The sequence below is a fragment of the Anolis carolinensis genome, chromosome 4 (assembly GCF_035594765.1).
Source record: "Anolis carolinensis isolate JA03-04 chromosome 4, rAnoCar3.1.pri, whole genome shotgun sequence".
Lineage (NCBI taxonomy): Eukaryota > Metazoa > Chordata > Lepidosauria > Squamata > Dactyloidae > Anolis > Anolis carolinensis.
The window spans coordinates 29,525,747-29,546,968 of NC_085844.1; the positions used below are offsets into that span (position 1 = coordinate 29,525,747).

The following is a 21,222-nucleotide window of genomic DNA, read 5'->3' on the forward strand; positions in this document are numbered from 1 at the left end:
TCATGCACACAGGAGAAATTGTTTAAAGCTACAGACAATGTGGTTGCCGTTGCCTGTTTTTGGTCAAAAAACTATTTAACCGCTTGTGTTCCCTCTATTTTTATTCATTTTATACTCATTTATGCAGTGCCTTTTACACGAAATAAAATAAATCAAATAACTGAGTAATGTGGACTCACTCCGGGGTTTTTTCAGATCTTATCCCCTACCCCTTCAGGAATGATAACCATATTCTTCCTAAGAGAAGAAGGCATTTTAATGAAATCTGGGCTGGCCGTCCATACTATTCCTTAGCTATAGGAATACCACAATTGTTCCCAACATTCATGAGTGAACCTGTGAATATAGCCAATGCATATAAAAATGTATTCCTGTGAGCCTGTTCATAGTTTTGCATAAACAAATGGATTTTGGACTCTAGGAGGTCAGTATATCTACTGTTCTTTGAAATACTGTATTTCTCTATGGATGACTGCGGGAACAAGGCTTTTCACATGAACGATCTGAAATTCTGTCACAATTTCTGCTTTATTCTCATTGTCTCAGAAGTTGGTTCTGAGGGTTTGGCTATTTTCATACACATTTTACTTTTTATATGTGGTTTTGTGCATTTTTAAATGCAAGAATTGTATTAGAAGATTGGGCAAAAGCACTAAAATGAAAGGATAAATGCATTCTAACCTATATAATACTCAGAGGAAGTATGAATTTGAACACTTCAGGGATGTGGTCCAAATCAAACCGCCAGCTATTCCTAGCACCACTGTTCAGACAGTATTACTTCAGGTGCTATAAAATCCTTTTACTTTAATTCTTTAAATTATATGGCTCCCAAACTTCCTCTCCGACCCGTGACAAAACAGGCTTCCTGGTATACAGAAACCCTCAGGGAAATGAAATGGGAAGGACGATGACTAGAGCACTTTTATGCCAGATTGGTTACAGGAACACCTAGGAGTGAGCTTCCTAAAGTCACTCCATTGGCTGCCAATTAGTTTCTGGGCAAAGTACAGGAAGGATTCTGGCAAACATTCAATGCCTGGAAACAACACAGATAAAGGTAAAGGTTTCTGGCTCTTGAGGAGTGGTGCTAATCTCCGGCTCTGGGAGGTGGCGTTCATCTCCATTTCTAAGATGAAGAGCCTGTGTTGTCCATAGATACCTCCTAAGTCATGTGGCCAGCATGACTGCATGGAGCACCATTTACCTTCCCACCAAGGCAGTACCTATTGATCTACTCATATTTGTATGTTTTCGAACTGCTAGGTTGGCAGAAGCTGGGGATAACAGTGGGAGCTCACCCTGTCCCACTGATTAGAACTGCCAACCCCTCCAACCAGCAAGTTCAGCAGCTCAGCGGTTTAACTGTATTAAATATTCTAAAGGCTGGACTGAATCCTCCAAGAGCCACCGGTACATGGTTATTATTCCTCGTTTACTTTTGGCCATATTAATGAATGCATGCCAAATAAAAGGCATGCTAAAAATATGATGAGCAATGCAGAACCAGATTTTATTAATTTAAAGCTGTTAAACCTACAGGTATTGTGAAGCAGAATGCTTTTAAAAATATAAATACGCCCACACTTCATCTGCTCTAGCAGATTATTTCTAGTACAGTACTAGTACTAGTGAAAAAATAGTGTAGGAGAAGTACAATTTTCTTGGACACAAGCCTGGAAAAGTTACTTTAGGTGATTACTGTTTCCAGAGCTCTCCAGACAGCACTGAGAGAGTTTGGAATCTGCAGTACAAAAAATAACATATCTATGCCCTTAGGGCTGCACACAACTGAATAGCTACAATAATAGTAGGAGATCATTTAAGCCTGGAAATGTTGACAAATTTGACTGCATTTCTTTACTGTTTCATTTGTTATGGAAATAAATTATATCCTGCTTCAATGTTCATTGAATTGAAATGTGGCATTCCATCAAATGATTAGTCTTCATATTTAATGCTCCAGTACGTATTCAGATTAGGCATTGTATTCTGATTCCAGTAATCAGGATTAATTGTGAATCCCCACTAATGTTCATTCTTAACATTGAGTCATTTACGCTGCAGAGACCTCGAAGCACCTTGGCCTGAAGATACAGATATCTTCTTTTTAAAGCACTTCTGTGCATCTGCTAAAGTAGTCTGTCAGCCATAGGCTCATGCTAATAAGAGAAAGTAGCACTCTCCAGGCGGCTGAAACTAGGTTTGGACGCAAGTGATTGTTTTTCAGACCACTGAATTTCAATTGTTCACTCAGTGTCTCTCAAATCTTCCTGGGGAAGTGGGAGCACACAGCTACTCTTTTGACAACCAGCACCTGCCACTTTTAACTGAGACCAGTTCTGACCGCTGCCTGTATTTCCGCAGCAGAGTTATGAATCTACCTTGTTTCAGTCTGAACTGTCCAAGGTGCTGTACTCTATGCCCCAAATAGGTTTGTCACCTTGGACTGTTCTTTTGAAGCCTGATCCAATACATTGAGTAGATCCACTGTCTTAGTGACATGAAAGCCACTGCCCACTAATAAATGAGACCATAGAAAATCACTGCCAGCCAAACTGCACAACGGTGAGTTATCTGGAAAACAGTGAGTCAATCTATTTCATTTCAAGGCTAAGGGACAATAGATTGACTATTAAACTTTGCAGGGGTGGGAATCAACATTCCCAGCTTTCCCAACATTGCTGGATTTTAACAACCAGTAGCTCTAGCCAAAAGAGCCAATGTTAGGCAAAACTGGAAGTTTTTTTCAACAAGAACTGGAGGGCTTCAAAATTTCCACCCAATGATACACTCTTAGCTTAAGGGATGTGTTAAATTGGGAAAAATTGGCTGTCTAATACAGTAAGCTACAATGGAAAGAAACTGATATAACCTCGTATTCCTGCCTGGGATTCTTCCAGGCAGGAAGCAGCCAGGCTTTGAAGCTGTGAGGCTATCCAATGCTAATCAAGGTGGCCAATTGCAACATTCACATTTGCCTCCAGCAGACAAGAGTTCTTTCTTCCACCCTGGACATTCCACAGATATATAAACCCCACTTGCCTAGTTTCCAACAAACCACACAACCTCTGAGGATGCCTGCTATAGATGTGGGTGAAACGTCAGAAGAGAATGCTTCTGGAACATGGCCATAAGCCTGGAAAACTCACAGCACCTCAAATACGACCTCCATTTGGTTGAAGAATGAAATGTGGCTGTGTTCCTTAAAACAAACTTAAGAAACTTCATGCATAACTTATGATATACTGTCAAGAATTAGTCATTAGTCCTGTTCTAGTTAACTGTTTTAAAAATGCAAATCTTTACAAAGTTTGTAATTGTACTTGCAATATTCATTTTAAAAGGTAACACTATACATCCCAAGAGAGTGATACAAACAGCACAACAATGTTCCTACAGAAAGAGCTACATTGCAAGAAGATTCAGAGAAATAATTTCACTGCAAATGGCCAGGGTTTGGGCAAAGTAATCATACTAGTTCTTACTTTCTAAAACCCATTTTAAAAGAAACAATATCATTCCTTGTTGGTTATATCATTTGAAGGTAAATATTTACCCAGATCTTTAATGAGAGATAATGCTTCCCAGGATATAAATGCTCCGCCACCATCATCCATGGCTCCTTGCCCCACATCCCAGCTGTCCAGATGTCCACTCACCAGAACAACCTAAAAATAATAATGAAAATACCATTACACAAAAGCTGAAATTGAACAATTTGTTTAATCCTTCAGTAGATTTAATTTCTGAAGTCCAAATCATAATAGCACATTACCCTTTTTTTTAGTAGTTAAGGATGGCATAACAATTCATTTTCCCCCCAGCAGAAGGTAATGATATAGGTTGCAATTCTATATCACACTCTGCATTGTGCAACTTTACTCATATTTAGTTACATATCAGAGACATTATGGAAACCTCCCAGTGAATTGAAAAGACATTTATCACAGAACCAGAAAGAATGTCTAAATGGGCATCAGGATCTGCTTATGTGCATCAGTGGTCTATAACTTTTGTCCCAATTGAATTGGCTGCACCAATTTACATTAGCGTTCTCTAAGCATTGTGCAGATGTGCGCTGTCTGTTGTGTCCAATGCACAGCAGTCACTTCCCTGGCTCCCTTATGTAGTAACATCACAGCAGCCCCTTGCTGAATACCTACATTACAAAACTGCTCAATTCTATTTCCCACAGACCTAAATCTACATCCATACAAATAAGTTACATGCTGAACTCCAGCGATAATATTTTTAGTTTCAATTATGAAAGGCTTGAATTTATCCCATGCAACTGCAGGAGTGTTTCAGTCACTTTGTCACTAGGTTCTGAATTGCATGTCATGAGAAATAATGATATTGTTGTGAAGAGAGGTGACCGAACGCCAGTGTTATACACTTGTTACTCACAAACATATGCAACAGAGCCCAGTTTTTAAAAATGTTAGGTATATTGAGAAGGCTGTAATTCTGAATGGAGAAGCAGTGTGAGATAAAGTGTGCTTGCCTCCTCTCTCATTGATTCTTTTTTCCCATTTAAAGTCCTCCTCAGATGTTTCCTCTTGCAGAGCTCTAGATACAGATTTGACTTCCTCAGAAGTCCAGCTGCTTACTGGCTAGCTAAAACTATGTTCATTTACTGCTGTTAGAAATCACCAAGAATGCAGTCTTTAATGAAAGTTTAGACTTTTAAAATAGGTCAAGCTACTGTGACACATTGTAGGAGTGTATATGCTTATTAGTTCTCTTTTAATAACTACTCCAAGTTCAGTTCTAGCATCAAAATCAGTGGCACCAAACTATGATGAATCCTGCTTTGAAACATCTTGTGGAGCATGGAGATATTTACACATATCATGCTGTTTACCAGATTGTTGCAGTTCCTATCATTCTTCACCATAGGCTGTGCTGACTAGTGCTGCCAGGAGTTGCAGTCCAACATCTGGACGTCTGCACATTTTCCACCTCAGCCGAATTAGACTCATGGTTTGCTGGTGACTTGAACCTGGATCTCTCTGGTCTCAGTTCAACAGGAGAGGGAAGGGATATAATGTTGCCCTTCCCAGTAGGTTCAGGAAAAAGCTAACTACTGCATTATTTCTTAGCCTGGATGTCCTTTCTCATTAATAACTGCTGTCATCTTGAACAGGTTCTGTTGTTGTTTGGCCACATATGTTCATCTGTGAAATATTGGAACATATGCTCCAGATATACATGGCTACTACCCTCACGACTTCTCATTACTTGATGGAAACTATTGTCCAATATCATCAGAAAACCAGAGGCAATTTCTGGAAAGTTGTGGTTTTGGACTAGAACTTCCAGCATATACCACTCCCCACCAGTCCTTAAGAAGTCCAAACATATTTGGCTCTCATAATTCCCACACTCAGCAAAAGGTCACAAAAAAGAAACAAGATAGTAATGAATGTTGCTCACCATAGAATATCACAGATCTATCTCTACACATTTTATAATAGATGTTGTGGGAACTGGGATAGATGTTAACCATCAAAATAATCTCTGTTGGCATGACTGTAAATTGGTCGAGGTGTTTTCGTCAAACACTGGTCTTAGAAACTGTACCTAAGCCTGGAAGTGAATTATGGACTACTTTATAAATGAATTGGAAAACCGAAGTTATACCAGAAGCAATGGCTTTCCAGTAGTAGTGAAATACTACCTTGCTAATATGGTGTGATGTTCCCTGGCAACCATAACTTTGTGATAAGGTCTAATAGAGAATTACTTTTTGTTCCTGTGAAAGGAGTCGCATTTCAGCAGCAGTCCACTCTGAATCATAAAGTGGAGTAATTTGTCATGGGATTAGAAATTGCTATCATAAAAGTGTACTCACAAATTGCAGGATGTTACATTGACGTTATGGTTCAAGTGGCAGAGGGCAGAAAACAGAAGTAGCTGCCTTTTACCTGATCAGACAGTTTTGTCCATTCAGCTCAATAATATTTCCTCTGAAAAACTTGGGAAAGTTATTTTTGGTATTATAGCTCCTAGAATTCACAAACCAGGTATCATGTCAGTTGGTGGTTCCTGGCAACAGTGGTCCCCAAAAGTATTTGCAACTCTGCATCTCACATCTGCAGATATCTTTCTTACAACTGGGGATGCCAGAAAAAAACCTGAGATTTTCTAAAAGAAAAGTCCACCATCAAGTAATAAATCTTAGATTTTATATTCAAGAGCAAATTTTAACATTGTTAATTTTTACATATATGTGTGCAGTACCTAAAGTCAATGCAATTCTAGGCTGCATCAAAAAAGATGTAATGTCTAGATTTAGGGGATTAATAACACCAGTCTTTTCTACTTTGATCAGATATCACCAGATATATTGCACCCAGTTATAGGGACCACAGTTCAACAGGTATATTGACAAGCTAGAATATGTTCATAGGAGGGTAACCTAAAACTGGAAAAGGTCCAGAAGTCAAGTCTTATGAGAACATATGAAGGAGCTGAGTATGTTTAACTTGGAGAAATAAAGATTGAGATGTGACATGATTGCCATGTTTAAATAACTGAAATGATGCTCTAGTACAAGATGAAGCAAGCTTGTTTTCTGCTGCTTTAGAGACTAGAACACAAACCAGATGATTAAAATACAAGAAAACAGACTCCACCTAAATATTGAAAAAAATACTTTTACTGTAAGAGCTGTTCAACAGTGAAATAGATTACCTTAAAGGATGGTAGATGCTACATCCATATCTGTTGGATCCATTGCTACAGGGGAGACTAATTTACACTTGGTTTTATGGCTGCTCTTTCTGTAGCTGCTCTACTGGTATGACAGAATTCCTGGTGCCAGAGTTCTGGCAGGAATAGTGTCCAACACCTGGATGACTCTTGAGGAGCCTGGTGCAACTGGGTTGAAATGGTTGTAAAAATCAAGAGGGAATTTGTAGCTATGAATCCAGTGACTAATCTTTTAACAGAACAAGGAGCTTGCTTGTTGCAAGCAAAGGATGTGATCACTGATATACCTCAGGCATTATGCTATGCAATAGGGTAGATACTTCTTTACTCAGAAGAGTTAGTTCTTTGGATATCAGCTCCTAGAATCCCAGTGCCAGGATGGCCAGCAATCAGGTTCTACCTATAAAAGAATTAACCCAGTAAAGAAATAGCTTTTCCATATTCTCCAGCTAGGCTGCTGGTTTTTCTACTAGTAATGAATGCATGGGGAGACAGTTCCAATCTTTTTCTTGGACAGCACAATTGTCTTATTTTGGCCATGATAAAGTGCAAATGGTTCTTTTGTGGAATCTACTCACACCGCTCATAGCAGGGAATATTGTGCACTGCAAACTATACATTCAGTACATATTCTATAGGTGTATTTATAACATTTAGAAGGGCAATTATGAAGCAACTAGATAAACTTTCAACTATAAAGATATATAAAGAAAGCCCCGGTGGCGAAGAGCGTTAAAGCACTGAGATGGAGACCGAAAGGTCCCACGTTCAAACCCCGTGAGCGGCGTGAGCAGCCGCTGTTAGCTCCAGCTCCTGCCAACCTAGCAGTTTGAAAACATGCCAATGTGAGTAGATCAATAGGTACCGCTCCGGCGGGAAGGTAATGGCGCTCCATGCAGTTATGCTGGCCACATGACCTTGGAGGTGTCTACGGACAACGCTGGCTCTTCGGCTTAGAAATGGAGATGAGCACCAACCCCCAGAGTCAGACATGACTGGACTTAACGTCAGGGGAAACCTTTACCTTTACCTTTACCTTTATAAAGATATATAATTGAATATCAAAGTCAGAATTATCCATGGCATAGTATTTCCCATTTCAGTGGATGGATTTGAAAGCTAGACTGTAGAGAAAGATGAGAAGAAGTTCAACTTCTTTAAAATGTGAGAACCTCATTTGTGTGTAGGCCAGGAATGGAACCCCTCATCTAGGGTTCAAACAACCCAGGTGAGAGGGAATGGAAATGGCCTAGGAATGGGAGATTATGACCTCAATTAATCCTTGGGGCAGAAGTCTCCATCACATTTCCCTTAAAAGTCATCCAGGATTAGTCATCCAGAGCCCCCGGTGGAGTAATGGGTTAAAGCCTTGTGACTTGAAGGTTGGGTTGCTGACCTGAAGGCTGCCAGGTTCGAATCCCACTCGGGGAGAGTGCAGATGAGCTCCCTCTATCAGCTCCAGCTCCATGTGGGGACATGAGAAAAGCCTCCCATAAGAATGGTAAAACATCAAAACATCCGGGCGTCCCCTGGGCAACGTCCTTGTAGACGGCCAATTCTCTCACTCCAGGAGCGACTCAAGTTGCTCCTGACACGAAAAAAAAAAGTTCAGTCAGGGACCTGGTGTTTTGCCCAAATTCAGCTGAGGGGGTAGGTCAGAAAGGACTATTACCTTGACTTCATTCCACACCAAATTCATACCACACATTAGAATCAACTTCCAGTTACAAATTACAAAGTTTAATTAGATAACATTTAATAAAGTTGCCTATATTTGAGCCCATACCTGTTATGCTTGTCTCCTTATTTCAGTGGGTTGGATGGAAGTGCAAGTGGTTCTTTTGTGGAATCTACTCACACTGCTCATAGCAGGGAATATTGTGAACTGCAAACCATACACTCAATATATAGTCTATAGGCATATTTATAAGATTTAGAAGGACAGTTATGAAGCAACTAGATAAACTTTCAACTATAAAGTTATATAAGCCGGAATTATCCATGGCATTGTATTTCCCATGTCTGTGGACGAAGGTGAAAGCTGGATTGTAGAGAAAGATGTCTGGAAGATCAACTTCTTTGAAATGTGATGATGGAGGAGAGTGTTTGTAAAAAGAAGAAGAAGAAGAAGAAGAAGAAGAAGAAAGAAACCCCACATAAATAAATGGGTTCAAGAACAAATAAAGCCTGAACTTTCACCAGTAGCCAAAATGACTAAACTGAAGGTATCATACTTTGGGCACATCATGGCATAAACATGACTCACTGGAAAATATGAAAATGAAGTCGTATGGGAGGCAGGAGGAAAGGAAGAAAACGATGTTATAGGCGGACAGACTCCATCAAAGAAGCATTTAATTCAGAAGAGGTAAGCAGGTCTGTAAATACTGAGATTTCTTGGAGGCCTTTCATTCCTATGATTGCTGTAAATTGAAGTTGACTTGTTGTCATACAGACATACCAACAACAAGTCTATAGAGATGAGCATACTCTCAAAAGACAACTGCACTTATCCAGTTCCGGCTTACATTTTATTTATATTCGCTATACCAAGGAATTACTAACATGTGCAGTAAGGATCATGTTTTCCCTGTTACTGAGGAGTATTTGGGGATTAGAGCTATTTCCAAGCAACATAACCATGTGAGTCTCAGGTTTACTACAGTTTCACAGCTTAATGACTGCCTTTCTGCCTCTGAATCCTTATCAAGGATAATAGCAGAAGAGAAATTAAATGCTGGGTACATTTCAAATGTTCAGTGACTAATTCAATTTCCTGGCAAGCCAGGACTATGATGAATACCAAGCACTTGTCAGTCATGTGCTGTGTTCTCACAAGGACAAGCAGCATTTAATATAAAAAACAGCAAGAAAAAAACAGGCAGGGAGAACTTGTGTCCTCCCACTCACATATGTACAGCCACATTAGGATCTGTTTTGTTTATCAAAGTCAGGATGCCCCAGCAGTTTCCAAAGCAATTTCTGATTCCACTTTCATTCTTATAGTCTGGTATCCATTATTAGGGATGAGTGTGCATGTATATGTGTAAGATATCATAGTATTTCAACACAGAACAATTGCTTGCATAACAATCCATATGCTTTCCTTAAATTGGTTTTTAATCTACAGTAAGTTTCTTAACAGTCCTTGCATTCCAGTCTTTCTCAAAATGACTCCCATCTGAATCAAAGATCACCTGTCTTCCAATTTTATTTTAGAATCAGCTTTCTACAAACAGTCAAAGGATATCCGAACAAAGAGCCTGTTGCATGTTCCATCAACCCAAGGGGCTGTGTTAGTCAATACAGTAGCACTTCCATTTTCTTGGGGACAAAGGCCACAGAACCATCTGAAAAAGTAGAAAACTTGTGGACTAAATAAAATGAACCTGAGAAAACACCTCTCTAGTAATTTCTAGGTCCTCCATGCCTACCAGACATTGATCACTGAATTGTGATGATCACAGATTCATGCTGACAATAGAATAGGTAGAAGTTGACCATAGAACAGTCTTGGTGACACTAAAGATTCCAAGCAAGAAAATATTAAACAAATTAACAAATATTCAAATTTGCAAAAGTTAAACCTACAAATATGGAGGACTAGCTACTTCCTCTGGAGCAGCAAAGAAATGCCTTCTCAAAGAGAGCTGAGTTTCCAATGAGTGGCCCATACTGAACCATTCCACTGGATCTTTGGCTTTTAAGACTGTTTTTTTAAAACATATGTGAACGTTTTAAAATATATTTCAAAGTTTAAACTTTTACTGTGTAGCATACTGAGAACCTTGACTGGTAGAAAAGCAACTGAGCAGAGGTATTCTGGGAGCTTTGGTCTCTAAAAGAAACTATTCCAAGTTTTGTTCTAGTTGTTCCTTTGCTCCCCTTCTTTTCCTGAAGTAAGAATTGAGACATTGCACACAAAGGTCTCTCCTTTTTCCTTTCCTAATGAAATACAGAATTTTAAAAGGTGACTTGATTGGGACTTGGCATCATCTAACTTTTAAAATCTATAAAATACGAAAATACTTTGGAAAAGGATGCTATGCTAAAACTTGATAAACAAGAAAAAAGAGTAGAAGGCTTCAGATTGTAAAGTACATTGGATTGCACTTGAATCAATCTTCTGCCCTTATTTTATGTATCATTATTGCAAGTAGCTTATCAGCTCCAAATTAGTTGCAATTAGCATTAATTGATCATAGTTTTCTTTTTACAAGTTGCCTGGTAAAAATGACATGTTCCTTAACAACAGAGGGGTTGTGAGTTACCTGGAAGAGATCTCTATGGGTGAAGATGGAGGAGAGGTGGGCCACAAGGAGGAGCCCTGTTGCAGGAGAAGCCGAGCTTGGACCTTCTCAAGCAGCACTTACAGATTTGGAAGAAGTGGAATTTCTGTACCTTGCCATAATCTATGTCAACAGCTCAAACCAAAAACTCTCGCCTCTGTCATAAGTTAAGTATATTGAGTTAATGTGGCCAGTTGGGCTAATTTACTGCTGGCTATAAATTAGCTTAACCAGGGCTGTTCTGTTGCTATGGACAATAGAGCCAACACTTCCTCGGCTTCCTGTAACTCTGAGCCTTGGCTTGAGTTTGGACTAAACTCTCTGCAACTCCCTTTTCAGTTTCCCTTTCAGCACTGCACTTTCATTTGACTTTGCGACTTATGATGATTCTGTAAATTTCATAGGACTTTCTTAGACAAGGGATTTTTTTTGTGTCAGGAGCGACTTTTTTTTCGTGCAAGTCACTTCTAGTGTGGGAGAATTGGCTGCCTGCAAGGACGTTGGTGTGTGTAACTTTTATGGAGGTATGTTTTAGTGTGTGTGTTTGTAATGTTTATGCGGAACATATGTATTTTAATTGTTTTGTAACCTGCCCTTGAACCATGAGGAGAGGCGGATAAGAAATAAAATTATTATTATTATTATTATTATTATTATTATTAGATTTGGTCTCATTTCCCCATCGTTGTTAAATATATTTGTTAAATCTGAAAATACTTTGGATATGTCATACATGGATTGATAGGATTAAGAAAAAAGCTATTGATTATGCCCTATATAGTTAATATGCTACAGCATGTCCTTTTTTGTGTTTTCACCATTTCATAATGTAGGGGGCATGATGGTTCACGGTCACTAGAAATTGCAAATCTGGGGCACACAGCACTACAGGGCCCACTGTAATGTGGCACAACGTGTCACCAACCTACATCCCCTCCTTCCAGTTATTTTGCTCTAATTTAAGGATTCATGGAGTGTAAGAAATGCAGGTATTTCAAGATAGTTGTAGAAATTAAATGTTTATGGCGGAACTTTGAAAATCTGTGATTCTATGAGGAATAATGATATAGAAAATTTATATTTATATATATATAAATTTTATATATATATATAAAGAAATAAAATAAATTTGGAAGAAAATCCATATTCCATGTACAAAGTGCATGCATGTGATTGGTGGAATCTGAACTTTCAATTATAATACATTTTTTCATGGTATCTATGCTGGGTTTTGTTTTACCCTTATGTTTATTAAGGCTGCAATTCAACATACACAAAGAAATCTGTAATTCAGTGACTTCAGAGTTCCTGGCAATGTAGAATCCTTCCTGGCTTCTGTGTATGTGTGTCTGCAGCATCCAAACAAAGTAATCCTTCCAATCCTCCTGATCTTTCTGTAAAATGGCAACATTGCATATGAGCAGAAATGTACCCAACTTCTGTTAGATGCTTATTATATGCCTGTCTTGTTTCCTTGGCAAAATATGTTTATATGTACACTGAATAGTTCTGTCACATTCTTCATGTACAGTGGCCAGAATAAACTTCCCTCTGTACCAGTCGCTTGGTAACAACACTCGTTTTTAGCTATCACTTTTGCTTTGTCATCAGTCTTCATAGCTTGCCAAAGAACCTAACCTAACCTCATAGCTTTAAAAAAAAGTTGAGGCTTTTAAAGCTGCCTTATTGTCACACTACATTATAGTAGCTAGAATCTAGCCTTATTGATGGAAGTTCAGTGATAAAGCAATAAGAAATGTGCAGAAGCAAGTCCTGCTGGATTGTATTGATAGACAACCATCATCTGTCCAAACATTCTCACTTGACGGAATACTTCATTACTTTCAATTAAGCAAGTGTTGTAAAAGCTACTGAATTGGAGTTCTGCAGCCTCAGAGGTTTGTCTAGTCCATATGCAAATCCTGAGATACCCTTCCTTGCCTCTCAGAAAGCTGCTCCTGAGAGAGAAGTAGAACCATTTCTTCTAAGGTTCATTCTGGTTGTTCTTGTGACGGCGCGAGTGGCGCCATTTATATGTCAAACTATAAGTTTCAAGATTTGAATTGCTGTATCATGCCTGATTTTGCCCTTACCCTGTAAATGTAGTTGGATTGGTTATTTATATCTGTCAATCAATGTTGTTTGTACCTGTTACATTGCTCACTCAGCAAAACTGTTTGGCTCCACCTCTTCCTGGAGTAGGACTGTGTTTCCTCCTTTTCATTCCACTCTATCGGATGGACGTGAAAGAGAGGCTTGGCTCTGAAAGCCCTTCAAAAGTTACCTCTCAGCACCAGTTCTGAGGTTCTTACCCTTGGGACTCACACTTCATGTTCAGGGCCAACCTGAACAACGTTGAGGAGTCTCAAGCGCCTTCACATCAGTCCTTTGGCAACAGAGGAAGACTCTTGTCTTCAGATATAGGTCATTGGACTGAGGCTGAGTTTGCTCCCGCATTCACAGCCAGAGAAAGAGGGATCTGGACAAGCTTCATGGACTTAAACAATCAAAGACTGTAATGTATATTTTCTTTTACCCCCTTTGTGAAGAATAAACCCAGTTTTTGAGTTAACTACAGTGTTTTGGTCCTTGGGAGTTCCAGTTTCCCTAAAGGAGGGCAAGAAGCAATCCCCTGGGGAAAGATGTCACGTCCATGCCTCTTTCACTAAGAGTACAGCCCCAGGCGCGACGGCACAGTTCTTCTAAGAGCTTGGACACTTTCTTAGCTATGCTTTCCTATCCTAGGGTCTGATCATGACTCAGTGTGAATACTGAGTGTGAATGTGTGCTGAGTGTGAATACTGTATGAATGTTTTTGAAAAAGGAAGGTCAATTTTAAAATGGGGTGATTATCTATCCCACAATCTTGCTGCAACCTAAACAAAGATAGCTGTTTCATTTTGACTCAATTGTAAAATAACGAATACATGCAAAGTCCAATATGGGTGATCTCTGTCTTAAACACTTAAGAAATATCTCTTTCTGGCTGTCTCTTATGTTTTGTTCCATACACACCTTTCCACCACAAGACCTATCATAAATATCATTCCTTACTATATTTATCTTTCAATGACTCTGCCACTAACCCTTTTCCCACCACATACCTCTCTCTTTATCTATCAAATAACTGTTGATCTAAATAATACTTTATAGTCACCTTAATGTCTCAGCCTTCCCTTCCCACACCCATGGTCTTTACAGCACTCAGCAAGTATACGAATGAAATCGATTGGTATAACAAAACAAAGTCTAAATGTCCGTTTGTAATTCCATTTCCCATAATCCAAAATATGATTTGCCATTCAAACTGTTGTGTATCATGCAGAAATTCTTGTTTTTGAAGCACCATCACTGTTATTTATTTTATATCTATAATGTTTATACTGTGCTTTCCTTCAGCAAAGTTCCAAATGGTTAGGAATTGTGTGTTCTGTGCTTTCAAGTCATTCTTGACTTTTGACAACCTTAATGTGACCTTTTAATGGGATTTTGCTGTGAGAGTGTGACTTGTCCAAAATCATGCACTGGGTTCTCTATGGCAGAGCAGCAATTCAAATCTTGGTTTCCCAGAGTCCTGGTTCAACACTCAAACCACTGCATAATGTTGGCTGAGTACATTTATTATACATTTTATACAAAACGTTGAAACAATGCTCCTACGCCATCAACTTCACTGGATTGGTCACATTGTCTGAATGCCCGATTACTGTCTCCCAAAGCAGTCACTTTTCTCCCAACTCAAGAATGGAAAACAGAATGTTGGTGGACAGAAAAAGAGATTTAAAGATGGACTTAAAGCTAACCTTAAAAATCGTGGCATAGATACCAAGGACTGGGAAGCCCTGGCCCTTGAGCACTCTAGCTGGAGGTCAGCTGTGACCAGCAGTGCTGTGGAAGCACAGCACAAGGAGAGAAATGTGCCAGGAGGAAAGCGCATCAAGCCAGCATTGACCAGGATTGCCTTCTACCTAGAAACCAATGTCCTTGCTGTGGGAGAACATGCGGGTCAAGAATAAGGCATTACAGTCACCTGTGTACCTATCGCCAAGACACTATACTTGGAAGGCCATCATACTCAAATAACGAGGGATCGTATGGCAAATACAGTGGTGCTGGAGAACAATAAAGATGAAAGTACGTATTGGATTCCTCCAAGCTAACAATTAACTAGCATTATCTTGTTTCTGTGTTGCTTCGTGATGCTTCTGTCCTCTTTTTGCTGATCTGCTGTCTAAACGTCTTCCCTTGCCTCTTTTTGTGCCTTAAATGTAAGCTTTGACCTTTACTGTCAATAGGATGGGATTCCAAAATGAGCAGAGCATATAAGTGGGAGAAAGAGATTGGGAGGTGGTCAGTTGCTGCTTCTCACACCTTTTACTTTCAGCAATCAGGCAAGACTGCTCTGTGGCAAAGAGGATGAGATAGCTTTCAGCAGATATCACTAAAAAGAGAAAGACTGCTGGTGTGTATGTGTGCATGTGTGCAAGTGATGATCTGATCTCTCATTTATTGGGCTGCCATAAGTCGATGTCAGTTCAATGGCAAATGATGACAGCAAATCAGTACAACAACAAGGCAAGTGTTCAGATATCCTGGATCATTTTTTAAAATGTTATTAAACCTTACAATATCTGAATTCCATACATCTACTGCAGATAGCAAGGGGAAAGTCTAAAGGACAGAGAATATGACTTAATTTTCAGCTACAGTTTCAAACTCAGAAAGCAGGGGAAAACTCAACCAGTCCTGGCAAGCAAAAAGAGAAGGTGTGACTAAGATGAAAATGAGTCTAAAACAGCAAGGTGGGAAGCTATTCCATTTATTTTGAGCAGGACCTCAACCTGCTTCAAAATAGAGTAAAAGTCGGAGATCAAATGACTTTTTGTAAGAAAATGAGAAGTTCAGTGTGGAGTTAATAGGAGGCGAAGTAGTCACTCAGTAATTTTGCTTCATCAGAAAAGGCTGTATTGCACTCCTTGAAAAACTACCATTTTGGAAGGGAAGCTGTAGAGCAGGCATGGGCAAACTTTGGGCCTCCAGGTGTTTTGGACTTCAACTCCCACAATTCCTAACAGCCTAACGGCTGTTAGGAATTGCAAGAGTTGAAGTCCAAAACACCTGGAGGCCCAAAGTTTGCCCATGCCTGCTGTAGAGCCTGAAAGTCTCACAATAGAGGCGATGTTGTTGAAGATGGTTTGTCTGTTTGGAGGAAGGGGATGTTCAATTTGTTCCAACTGGTGGAATCAAGGATGAATTTCTGAGGGTGCAAATAGTTTTATCCTTGGAGGACCAAGTGGTTCCTTTAAGATAACCAGCTACAGCTGGTGCATCAACCGTGACCCTGTCCCACTCCTTGTTTCAGAAAAAAAAATCAGCACTGGCTGCCAGTCCATTTTCCCCATTGTTATTAACAGTTGATACTGAAAGGTGAAAGGAAATGTATATTCCTGTGACCAATACCAAATTGGCTCATCAATACTGGCCAATATATAGCAGGTATGAACATGCAAAATCCATCAGTTCACTGGACTTTTCCATATCATAGGAACTGTCCCACTGCATTTATCATGTATAAAAAAGCTCAGCATGGTTATTTATTATAAGCATTACTATATAGCCTAGAGGTTGAAAGTCTCAAAACTCCTGTGAAGGACTGACGTACATACCCTTCTCTTATTTTTCCTATCATTTGCTTTCCCATCTCCAATAGTAGTTACTTCCTGGTGAGAAGAGGAGGAGAAAAATGATAATGTCTGAATCATTGTATTGGTCATTAATTCTACTAGAAGTGACATATCAATCTTATATTCTATATCTCTGCCTCTTGCAACCTTGCATTTTGCCAGATGTGTGAAATAATAAACCCCACTATTCCTGCTCATGCAATCTTCCTCTTGAAAAAGACTGGGATTTTTGCAGTAAGTGGCACAACACAAGCTCCAGTCCAGTTTGCAAATATCTGTTGTATTCAATAGTATGTTGAAGAAACCTATGCTCAGAACCAAGATGTGAGTTTCTCCACTCTCCCAACTAATTTCCATCTCACAATAATTTATTACCTCACTTTTCTCTCAGCATAGGATTCAAGGCAACTTTCAACTATTTAAAACATAACAACAGGCAAGACTTAGATCTCTAAGGATTTCCAATTTTGATTAACATTATTAAGCAAGCATCATCTCCAGAAATACCTATGATTCAGAGGTAATTCCAAATTAAAACAGAATTAAATGAGTGAGAGAAGATGCAGAGGAAGATGCGGAGGAATTATTCATCTTTTCCAGAAATAGGTAAGTTCACAGGGCCTTCTTTCTTCTCCATGGTGAGTCCATAACAAGGAGTACGTAGTGATTTTATTTTTCTGGTTTTAATTGTTTTAATTATGTTGTTTACCTGTTTATGTTTTTTTAATTGTGTTTACTTTGTAATTCTATTTATCTTGGGCCTGGCCCCCATGTAAGCTGTCCTAAGTCCCTTCAAGGAGATGATGATGGGATATAAGAATATGATGATGTTGATGATGATGATGAAGAAGAAATAGCAATTATTTATTCCAACTTTTATTTTTTTTTAAAACCATGATGACAAATGCAGGTCAGTCATTCACTGTATCTTAGAATGTTGCTTAGAAATTGAGAATGAAGGGAGGAAGTGCACTTCAGGGCATACTGAGCTCAAGGCATTTAGAACATTTAGAATTTATTCAGCTTCACAATGAATCTGATATCATGACTTCTCTCCAATCTACAATATCTTATCATTTTCATCCCTACTTCCTCTCGTATGTGCTAGTGATGCACTTTCCAGCAGATCGGTAAGTGATGTGATTAGTGTTACTTAAGGATGATTTCCACCGTAACAGGAAGCAAATTGTTAAAAAGGGTAATGCCAAGTAATTTGCGGACATTAGATTTAGCATTTTACTGCAGGTGAGAGAATTCTTCAAAAGTATTCTCTAAAACCTGACAGACATCCCTAGAAGAGAGTTGGAGGACTTTCTTTTTCTGACTGAAAGCACAATGGTGATGATATATATTATACCCTTTTCTGATCTCTCAGACTCAATGTGGAATATAAATTAAAAGAGGTATACATAAAAGTCTGTTTTAAAATATAAAAAATCAAATAGAATTACATTATAAATAGAACTGAAAGCAAATGTTAAAACACAGCCATTAAAAACAACAATATAGACCATGTAGCACATTGTTAGAAGCCTTTTCCTCATAAGCAAAGGTCTGTGGAAGCAAAACAAGTCCTTGACTGCTCCTGGAAAGATACCATGGAGAGTGAAAGTCTAGGCCAGGGGTCCCCAAACTAAGGCCCGGGGGCCGGATGCGGCCCATCGAAGCCATTTATCCGGCCCCCATGGCACAAGGGCAGAAGGGGGTTGGGCTAAATGACCCAAGGGGTCTCTTCTTCTCTTAAAACCCTTATTATTATTATTATTATTATTATTATTATTATTATTATTATTATTATTATTATTTGAAACACAACAAGATGAGTCCACTCTGCTGGCTGTTGTATTGGATAATATGTCGGACACTTCCCAAGTGTCTAGGACTGTGTGATGTATTGGCGAATAATGTGTGAAGATCCCAGTAAGGTGGCCTTCTGCAGCTGGCAGATGGTAATTTTGTTAGCGCCGATTGTGTTAAGTGCAGGCCAAGGTCTTGAGGCACTGCACCCAGTGTGCCGATCACCACTGGGACCACCTTGACTGGCTTGTGCCAGAGTCTTTGTAATTCGATCTTTAAATCCTCATATCATGTCAGCTTTTCCAGTTGTTTCTCCCTCAATCCTTCTGTCACCTGGGATTGCAACATCGACAATCCATATTTTGTTTTTTAACACGATTGTGAGGTCAGGAGTATTGTGTTCCAAAACCCTGTATTATTATTATTATTATTATTATTATTATTATTATTATTATTATTATTATTAGTATTAACATTGAGGCGGGGTGGCCATCTGTCAGGGGTGCTTTGCTTCTGCTTTTGGTGCATAGAGGCAAAAGGGGGTTGGCCTAAATGGCCCAAGGGGTCTCTTCTAACCCTCTTTTTTATTATTATTATTATTATTATTATTATTATTATTATTATTATTAACATTGAGGCTGGGTGGCCATCTGTCAGGGGTGCTTTGCTTGTGCTTTCGGTGCACAAAGGCAGAAGGGGATTGGACTCAGTGGCCCAAGGGGTCTCTTCCAACCCTTCTTCTTCTTCTTATTATTATTATTAACATTGAGGCTGGGTGGCCATCTGTCAGGGGTGCTTTGCTTGTGCTTTCGGTGCACAAAGGCAGAAGGGGGTTGGACTCAATGGCCCAAAGGGTTTCTGCCAACCCTCTTTTTATTATTATTGTTGTTGTTATTATTATTATTATTATTAATTATTATTATTGCTCAGTGGCCAACTATAGTCCGGCCCTCCAACAGTCCAAAGGATCATGACATGGCCCCCTGTTTAAAAAGTTTGAGGACCCCTGGTCTAGGCTGTCTAGAAAATAGGCTCTGGAACCTGAAAACAGCTTCCAAGGAGGCCCCCTCTCATGTTCTCACCAGATCTACTTACTGTGAAGGAGGTGAGATGGAGAGATTTAGAGGATTCAGGAGATGTCAGTTTGAATCCTATTCTTAGCCCAACTAGAGTGGTCCTTACATGTGTGTTGACATATAATTCAGCAATTGATTAAATGGGTCTAATCCAGTTGAGAAGAACCAATAGGATTATTTATTTATTTGCAGTAGGGGTCTCAGGGCAGATTACAATGAACACACATATGGCAAACATTCAATGCCAACAGACAAACAACATACAGTATAGACAGACAAAGAGGCATTTAACATTTTTCAAGCTTCACGATTCCGGCCACAGCTGTTGCTTCACCGTCCACTAGTGGCTGTACTTCCTCATTCCTTTCCTCATGTTTTGCTGGCAGTTTTATGGTGTTGTAAATTAGTTAAATTAGCCTCCCGCATAAAGCGCACCTAAATTTCCCTACTTGACAGATGCAACTGTCTTTCGGGGCTGCATAGGTCAACAGCAAGCTGGGCTATTTAATGGTCGGGGGCTTAACCTGACCCAGGCTTCGAACTCATGACCTCTCGGTCAGTAGTGTTTTATTGCAGCTGGTTACTAGCCAGCTGCGCCACAGCCCAGCCATTATGACCATGTGTAGCCCCTTCCCTCCATCCCTCCCTCCCTCCCTCCTTCCTTCCTTCCATCCATTTGTCTTTCTGACATCCCTTCTCTCTGTCTACTTTCCATACCTAGTGAGCTATCAGGGGAGAAACAAACCACTCCTGACAATGAACTGAATATTTGCAGAGGACTGTATAAAATATCCACAAGTTGCTCAACACTGACCACATTGACTGATCCACTCCAGGAATGGGCATTTTCAACAAGCTTTGAGGCACAATATTATTTCCGAGCATTCTACCTCTAAAAAACTTCTCTAGGAGCAAAAAACCCCCCAAGTCTGTTTCAATAACAAAATTAAAGATGCACCTTTTCAGTAAATTTAAATAATTCTCCTTGTTTTAAACCATTGTTTTTTGGCTGCAATGTTGGAATCTGGAAGTAATCTCTAGGTCAGTGTTTCTCAAACTCTGCTCCTCCAGATGCTTTGGACTTCAATTCCCACAATTCCTAACAGTTGGTAAGTTGTCTGGGATTTCTGGGAGTTGAAGTCCAAAACACCTGGAGGAGCACAGTTTGAGAAGACACAGCTCTAGGTCTTCCATGATAACTCTATGGTCAACTTCTGTCCATTCTATAGTTAGTGTGATTCTATGACCAGCATCATTTTCAGCCACTTGGGATGACCAAGAAATGCCTAGCGAGGTGTTCTTTCAGAGAGAGCCTAATTGTATCACATGGAAATCTATTTATCTGTATTGTACAAAAATACATCCCATAAAGATACAACAGCTGTGTATGTTTGATTGATTGCTCTGTGTAAGCTCACAACAAAACCAAATGCTTCTCAAAATAGAATTATACATTTCAGAAATGGAGGGCGTATGGCTATGGAGAAAGTACGAGATCTCTTAGAAATAGGAGGGCATATTATGGAAAAGCTATATTTGGTCTAGCTTTGCTACCACAAAGGAACAAATGATTAAAGAACTCTGTGACCAACAGCAAACAGGCTAACTAAAAGATTCTACTCTCGGAAACAAGAGACATCTGGGAGGTAAAACAGAGTA

The 21,222-nt window shown here is 39.4% G+C and overlaps 1 protein-coding gene across 1 annotated transcript in view; it reads right to left on the bottom strand.

Moving 5' to 3' along the window:
- Window positions 1–21,222, bottom strand: part of cpq (carboxypeptidase Q) — a 196,060-nt gene that overhangs the window by 76,531 nt on the left and 98,307 nt on the right. Inside the window, exon 5 of the mRNA XM_003219519.4 lies at window positions 3,560–3,671. Coding sequence (XP_003219567.2) covers window positions 3,560–3,671 — 112 coding nt within the window. The remainder of the gene's footprint in view (window positions 1–3,559; window positions 3,672–21,222) is intronic.